An 8,527-nucleotide genomic window follows, 5' to 3' on the forward strand; every position below is an offset into this window, starting at 1 on the left:
GGTTCATGTCGGGCGAATTTCCTGGCCAGTCGAAAATATCTCTGTTTTGTCCGCTAAACATTTTAAAATTCTTTGTGCGCGTTAAAAATTGGCTTTTCTCGTTTCTTGAACCATTTTTTAACTTAAGGGAGTAGCAGGGCTTCCAAAACTTTCTGGTTGGACAATGTAAAGAGCCCCTGCAGCGGAAGTCTGTAACTCGATAGACATAGAAATAGACAAAAAAATATATAGAAAGAAATTTCTTTCTATGCACGCTTAGCACGCTCTAACTTTTTCTCTAGATCATTCAGCATCGTTCGGCTTTACATTCTTATACTACCCAATCTACAAACATTAGCCTATTTTTATGGCTAATTTTTCACAATTGTCAATGTCAATTACGGAAATGTCATTCGACATTATCGATCTTTTAAGTTAAGAATGCTTTGTTATTGTTTCTGTTTTCATCTGATGTCCACGTTTTATGAAGGAAAGATATTTCTTATAGTTTTATTATTGGTTTTCAAAGTAGATTTTCTTACAAAAGGTATTAATAAGACGGCGATTTTTATGATGGATCCTCCTAATTGTACCCTATCCCTGTCCCAGTGTGTATTTATTATAGGTTAATTATCTTTCCTTTTTTTTTTTTAATTTAAATATATTTACTATTAATTTTTTATTTTAATATTAGTATTAAAATCTAAATTTATTATAATATTATTATTAATTTCTTAGATTTTGTTTTGGAAATGTAAGAGGAAGAACAAGAGAGTGAATTAAGAATAGAAAGATTATTTATATAGAGTAGTTCCAAAATTTGTATAGAGTAATAAAACCCATTTCATTCCCTTCAGTGGAATCCCTGGGAATTTCCCAATTTCGGGGCGTACATAAGCTTATAAACTTAATGATCATTTTAAACCTGAAAAAAGTAGTTAACAAGAGAATTTGTTGATTTTCAAATCTGCTACAAAAACGTCCCACCTCCACAAGAAAGATAAATATAATTCAATGTACTAAAAAGAGACGAAAGTAATAGCAAGACCATACAATCTCTTTCTATATTTCTAGTCCGATGGCAACCCGAACTTTACCCGATCGGAACCAGTTGAGATCGAGAGTAGGGTTTAGACATTTTCTATAATAGAAAGAAATTTCTTTCTATCGAGTTAGAAAGTTCGCTTATAACTGATTACTGACCATACCAGTACCGAAGGAGTCGGCAACAATGCAGTCTGGCTTATTTCTCATTTGGCGTTCGCCCGACGAACTGTGATTTGAGGACTAGCATTTGGAAATCGATTCGTCAATGAAACATACGTGTGAAATGTGATGGAATTTAGACTGAACAATATCTACGGTACAAGGATAACTTAAATACAGTTATATTTCATTTATTAACCTTCTTTATATTTCATTTATTAACCGTTCCATTCATAAATCGTGAAATTCTTGTATTTTTGTGCCCATTGGTGTAATAGGTATACGTCTTGGTTTGCGTGCTGGTCTACGTCCAATAAGGCCCTCTTCTACTAACCCCCAATGTTCATTTAAAACTGTTTTCGTTCTTGTTTGCTTTTTGCACTCTACGCTTCCCGTACGCTCGTATCGTTCTTTTAATTTCGTTAATACTCTTATCATCAGGATGTCGCTTATTAGGAAATTTTTCCTAATATACCCTTGAAGCCAAAAAATTGTTCCCAAGGCATTCACCGATAACGTAAAGCATATTTACTAATTCTCGCTGAGAGTAATTAATTCATTTTGAAAAAAATTTACTTATCATGAATGATAAGTAAACATTAAAATTGGCATACGTCACACATCAAAGAATAAATGAATTAAGACCAACTTACTTTTAAGGAAAAAATTCTTACAAAGTGTTTGTCACTCTGATTCCATAAAATATCTATTAATTGTTTTCCGTCGTAAGTGTCGTAATGCCTGAAAAATATATGTCCCTCTTCCTTTTAGAGATAAAAGCAAACTTGTTAGTATCAAATTGAAGATCAAAGCGTACTCTATCAAGACAAGTTACTAGATACGGGGTGTTCCATTTAAAAAAATAGCATAAAATTGAATTGAAAATATAATTATTTGAGTAACGATTTTAATTACCCTGTATAAAAAAAATAAATTTTGGAATTTCGAAAGTTAAAATGACATTAGCCAAGCACTGTACATAGATTTTTCAAAAAGGTAAAAACGTCGGTGGTAAATATTAATATTTAAGCGAAACATTGATTTTTGTGAACATTTCTTTAAATTGTTAACAACTAAACAATGTCGCATTTTAGGGAAAAACTGTTTTAGGGTTAAAGAGGGAGTCAAATGAGACTCCCATTTCGGAAAAAAAATAGGTGATTCCATTAAAAAAAAATAAAATTATTTACCACGCTTTTTTGAGACACCCTATATCAACCAAACTAATTTTAAAAAGTAGCCCCTCTAAATCAATTAAAATTCCCCTTATTAAAGGTTTTTTTCCGTTTCAAGGTTTTAGCCGCAATCGAGCACCGCGAAATTAAATGGACACCCTATATATCGATCATTAAACAATACCAACACATTGTCGTTATTTTTTAATAACCTTATCAAAAATTAATCTTCTTATGGGCCACCCTGTATTTTGCCTTATATAACATGACTAGCCCAATGTTTCTGTTGCGTTATCAACAATGCTTTAGTGATTTATGCTGTACATCAGAAGAAAAAGTTTAGTTGGGCCAAAATTAAAAACTTGGCCAGGTAAATTGCAAAACCCTTTCCATATAACATAAATTTAAAGAAAAAAGGTATTCTGTTTATAAATTTAGACTGCCTGGATATAACATTAACTTTAAGTTTCTGAGGAAATTTTACTTCCAAGGGTATACTTTTTTTAATGTTTACTAACTGGAACTCTTTGCTGCTATAGGTTTGTTCTCACTGCAAATTTCTTTCAAGTTTGAAACTGTTTCCAAACCATTCTTGATGCGCATGCGTAAAATATTCCAACTTCTGAGAAAAATAACCTCACTTTTTTATGACAGTGGGAAATGGGAAAATAAATAAAACATAAACAGACAAAAATTACACTACAACCTTACAATAGTATATTATTAATAGAGTTTAAGATTGTGTGATTATTTGCTACTTCAGGGCTTGCTCTAAAATGGTCGAGAAATTCTATTCTATTAAATTGGGACGCAGTTACATCAAAATAGTTTTGATTTTTGGGCCTTATCCGTTCTTCAAGTAAATCTTCTTTAAAAGTCTGTGTCGGAATCAACAAAATTCTGATCAGATTCTGCCGACGATTCAAAATCGCTCATTTCCTTAATGTGTATTTTTAGACTAATCCAACAATTTTTCAAAACGAATATCAGGGATTATACAAGACGACAAAATACAAACAATTTAGAGGTCATGTTCATATTCCAAAGATCGGCGTTGACTGGCTATACGAATTCTCTGACAGTTTGCTTGAAATAAATCCGAAAACAAGTCTGACTATCAGATGACAATCAGAAATTTGTGTAAGAACATCAAACTTTTGATTTGAAACCGATCAGAAGTTTCTGTGCGAACGCATTTTACTCTATTGCGCATGTTTATTTGTCGTGTATATTTGTCAGGCGAATTCTAGGAAAATCCTGGCCAAAATACAAAAATACCAAGTTGAGTTTTTCTTGGAAATTTTGTCACTAATCAACTTTTAAGGAATGTGGAAAGTCCTAATACCCATTTTAGTGCAGGTAGTTTTGACAAATATCTGGGAAAATTAGTTTGAATTTAATGTTTGTTGGGAGCAGTTAGTATTTTTATATAGTGCTATTTAAAATTCCAGTATCTTTGTGCCCTATTTACAGACAATTGAAGTGTTAAATTTTTTTAGTGAAATATGGAGGCAACTACTAGTGGTAAGTAGATACTTTTATTCTTGTAAACATGGTTATAAATCGTTAGAGAAATTAGATATACGTTAATATACAAGGTGCACCCCAAAAAACTACTAAATAAATATAAATATTTATTTCACTAAGAGGAAAATTAGGACGGAAGGTCTTCGCACCTAAAAACAATGGTAGATTATTATAGATCAAAGTGTGTAGATTCTTGCCCAGTTAACAAACATTTGCCACTTTTTGCCCCTTTTTGAAAAAAATTTTTTATATTTTATGACACTCTTAAAAATTAATAAAACCACATATTGTCGGGTGTGCTATTTTTTACACTATTCTTTTGTTAATAAATATTTCTAATTTTTGTGTAAGATAGAGGACAGGGACACTTACAAAAACAATTAATTAGGGAATAATTAGGGATTTGTTAGGAATAATTTTTTCAGGTATATTGTATACACAGTGTCACAAAAAAATGAAAAAATAATTTTAAAACATTGCAAAAGCAATAAAACATGGCAAAAGCAAATAGAATAAATAAAAAACAATATTTTTTTACTTATCAATTTTTTTTCGTTGCAGGGTCTCAGACAAAAGTTAAATCTTTAACAAGGAGGCAACTGGTTGACTTCATTCAAAGTGGTCCCTCGCGCGATATTAAGTTAAGATATGACTCTTTACGTCAGCAAGTGAAAATGGCAATTGGATGCGAGTCTTATCAGCAGAGGATGTAGACACGATAGATAATTTTATCAAAGTCTATAAAGTAAAATAGGAAAATGCGCACCGATATATGTCCAGATTTGAGAAACAGAATGAAAACTGGCTAACAGGAAGCATCAATTTTTCTTCCAAGGCAGAAATATGGACGCATCGACACCTATTACTAGTGGAAGAAAAAACGTTGACTTTGCAGCCTCAAGTAGCCGCTCAAAAAGAAGAAAGACCGAAACTTTACGAAGCACCTTTACGGCACAAGAGTTGAACTTTGCTGCTCCAATGCAACATCGAGCAAAAGGAGAATTGGATGTCTCAAACGTCATTGAAGAAGTGGTTTTTTAAACACCGGCTCGTGCTAAAAAATATAAGAAAGAAAGCCTATAAGGAAGCCTATAAATTATTAATTACTATAAAGCCTATTATTCTAAAGAAAAACCTATTCCGCTTTCTTCTGACGAGACATTGTCACTTGTGGTTGAAGCAAAATTAACTAGGTTTCAGTATAATACAATTATTAGAAACTCGTCAAAAGAGCATAGTGCTAATATCTACCCAAATTATGAAGCAGTAACCCAAGCAATAAAGCGGTGTTATCCTTCGGATTTAAATATTACTGAAAGTTTGGCTGAAATTCCGTTGCAGAATTTGCTTGACCACAAAATCACTCGTTTGAGTAAAAAGAAGTGTTGCAAGCATGCAACCATTTAGATAATCTTTGTTTCATTTCAAAATGGGGTTGTGATGGAAGCTCAGGTCTAAGTGAATACAAGCAAAGATTTACCGATCCTACGGTATCCGATGCAAGTATTTTTCTTTTATCGTTGGTGCCCATTCAGCTAATATCAGGAGATCCAGACAGTGATGATAAAGTAGTTATAATAATATAATAATAAATAAATTTGTCAAAGAGACTACTGAACTTACCAAGCAGGAAGTTTCCCATATTGAAAATCAAATTGCTTCACTAGCTGCAAGTAAAATCGAAGTAAATGAAAATGAAGTTTGTGTCAAACATAAAATGCTTTTTACAATGATTGACGGCAAAATCTGTAATTCAGTAAGTGAAAATTCTTCCACGCAAAAATGTTATTTATGTGGTTTATCCTCTAAGAATTTTAATAACATTGATCTGGCTTCAACTAAAGATATTCACAAATCTAAATTGCGTTTCGGATTGTCGTCACTTCATGGCTGGATAAGGTTTTTTGAAAGTCGAACACATGGAAGACGTTTTCCATAATTTACTAATTTTATCCGATCCGTACATTAGCAGTTTTAGAAAAAACGAAACAAAGAAACTCACGACTTTTCCCCAGGAGGCAATTATATTTTTTAAAGAGCCCCACTTGCCGATAAAGGAAGTAGAAGAAGAAAGAAAGGAAGAAAAAACAGATTCAGAAAGTGACAGTGACTGAATGTATTCTTGAGTGTACTTTTGAGACTTTTATTGTATTATAAGTATGTATATATTGTTTTTGTATTAAACCCTGTATATTAAAAAAAAAGGTGAAATTACAAGAAATACTAGAACTCAAATATTTGTATTATTTTTCCTTTAATTAAAAAAATCAATAATTTTTTAATTTATTTTTAATTTTTAGAGACACCCTGTATAATATTGTAAAATTTTGGGTATTTAAATAAGATACCAAAATCTCTGGAATCAGTTATAATTAATTAAAATTAATGTTTTTTGCGTTTATAGTTTTATGGTTATTAAGGGAACAGTTTTTTGGTACACCCTGTATATTTTAACAAAATTCATCTGTTTAATAATTTTTTTATTTTTTGTCGAGGTTATAACATTTTAACATTTTAAAGCTATTTCGCCCCAAAAAATCTTATAATACATTTTGGCCAGGAATTTGCTGAAATTCGCCTGTGTGGCGCTATGAGAACAAACCTTTTGTCAATCAAATTATTATTATTGTTTATGAATAGAAAATCCGTTCTTATTAACTTATTAATCTTCCCTTAGGAAAAAGTGGTTGTAATGACGGTAGTAAAAGTAAACCGAGACCTACAATCAGAACTAGTAGCCAACCAAGGTCTGCCCCCGGATCAACTAAAAAAGGTCACGCAACTAAAAGATCTTTTAGAAAAAGCGTTGGCCATCGATCCGGCGAAACGGATCAGCCTGAACAACGCCCTGACCCACCCGTTCATCCAAGAGAAAATCTGATTTTCCTTTGTGGACCTAAAGGAACGAAAAACCCGTGGTATATGGTTACGTGGAGGTAAACCTAACTGAACGGCACATACACACATATATATATTCATTTGTATAAATATTTGGCAGGTTTTTTTCCCTCGATTTGTTAGTCGTGTTAAGTTAATTTTCCGTTTTGTAAAGTGGCCTTAGCTATAGAGACTATTTAAAAAATAAATGCAGTAAAGAGCTCATAAAGATATTTTGTTATTTATCCCAATCCGATTGCGAGAGATTTTACTATAATTCGTGTTTTTTATTACAGAATGGAGCCGTAGGAGGGGCACATGGAAGTGAACGAATGTGGCCTTACTTTAAAGGTAGCTTTAACAGGGAGTTACGTGGGTTTTATTCGTTACTTTTGTTGTAAGAAAAAAGGTTTGAAGTACTATAATCAATTTACTACCACAGATTTTCTATGGTTTAAATGAGCAAACTCTCCTTTTTTTCTTAAGTAGTATTTTAAAGCCTTTTTTTAATGGTTTTTTTTTCTTTAAAACCCGTTTCTAATCCTAGTTTGTTCTTGTTTTTTAGATGAATTCAAGTTTCGGTTTTGGTGCTACTGCATGGGTCACTTTACTACGATGGGCTAAGTATGAATTAATATTGAGGCTAGTTTTATTAATGGCTATTTTTTAGGGTGTTTATACGAGTAATTAAGCGTTATAAGAACAGTACGGTAAGTATTTTATCATTTATTTGGACAAAGCAGTAGCAGAAGCTGCATCCTTTCACATTTGTATTGTACAGATTTTGCTATTCACAATAATATAATTATGACAGAGATATAAGAACTTCTAGGAGTAATTTGACAAATTATTCAGATAATAAAAATAAGAAAGTATTGCAACGTAGCACCCACACTGAAAAAAAGAAACTCTTAAAATGGTCCTATTCAGTCTATTTTAAGGATATGTTAGATTTATATGTATATCTCCCCCAAGACGATATTTGCTTTGTTTAAGTATACAAGACTCAAGTTTTAATTCTTAACTCTAGAGTATATATTATCAAAATAAAAATATACTTATTGATTTAAAAATACATAACTTAACATTAATATTAAGGTTCTATTTTATTATTATTTTTTTTTGTAATAATGTGAACGAAGATTTAAATTAAGTACATATTTTTTTTTTTTAAATTCCATATTTTTAATTCGAAAATTTATTTATTATTTATAATAAATTCGAAAAGAAACATTTGGAAGTGTCAATTTAAAAATATCTACATATATTTTAATTAAACTTTTAATAATTTTAAGTACATAATTTTTTTATTTTAGCTTTTTAATTCGAATATACAGGGTGTCCAAGATAGGGTGAACTGCATGGGGATCTCGAAAACGGTAGGAGATACGGTATAGGTATATAAGGTTTGTTAAATTAAAAGAAAGTTGCGCAATTCGACCCTTAAAATTCCGAATACTTCCGGAGATATCCGAAAAAAAAAACAAAAATTGTTGTTATTAAAAATGGCCTTTATTTTTTACTAGCTCTATTTTAACAGATACCAAAAAACCGAAGGCTCTTTTTCATTGCCACTTTTTGTGCTTTACATAACATAATCATAATATAACATTAATTCATATGTGCTGCCCTTTTATAATACCTTTTATATTGCATATAATTTATAAATGCCTTGAAAGCATCTATTTTTCCAAATGTTGGAAAGAGGTCTTTGTGATGCCATTGCCAAAGGTAAATAATCCAATAGATTTTAATCAGTTTAG

The 8,527-nt window shown here is 31.3% G+C and overlaps 1 protein-coding gene across 3 annotated transcripts in view; it reads left to right on the forward strand.

The window, feature by feature from the left end:
* LOC126739315 (serine/threonine-protein kinase PRP4 homolog) overlaps positions 1 to 8,211 on the forward strand; it is a 45,096-nt gene extending 36,885 nt beyond the window's left edge. The window contains exons 10-13 of one of the 3 annotated variants that reach the window (XR_007661597.1): positions 6,565 to 6,823; positions 7,061 to 7,115; positions 7,330 to 7,474; positions 8,081 to 8,211. Coding sequence is in view for 1 of the 3 variants with exons in the window: in XM_050444943.1 (XP_050300900.1) it covers positions 6,565 to 6,768 (204 nt within the window). In the remaining 2 variants the exon portion in view is untranslated. Of the gene's footprint in view, positions 1 to 6,564; positions 6,994 to 7,060; positions 7,116 to 7,329; positions 7,996 to 8,080 lie in introns of those variants that run through there. The other 2 variants (XR_007661595.1, XM_050444943.1) reach the window with 2 other exon arrangements.
* Positions 8,212 to 8,527: the final 316 nt, after the last annotated feature.

This window comes from Anthonomus grandis, chromosome 8 (assembly GCF_022605725.1).
Source record: "Anthonomus grandis grandis chromosome 8, icAntGran1.3, whole genome shotgun sequence".
NCBI classification, from domain to species: domain Eukaryota; kingdom Metazoa; phylum Arthropoda; class Insecta; order Coleoptera; family Curculionidae; genus Anthonomus; species Anthonomus grandis.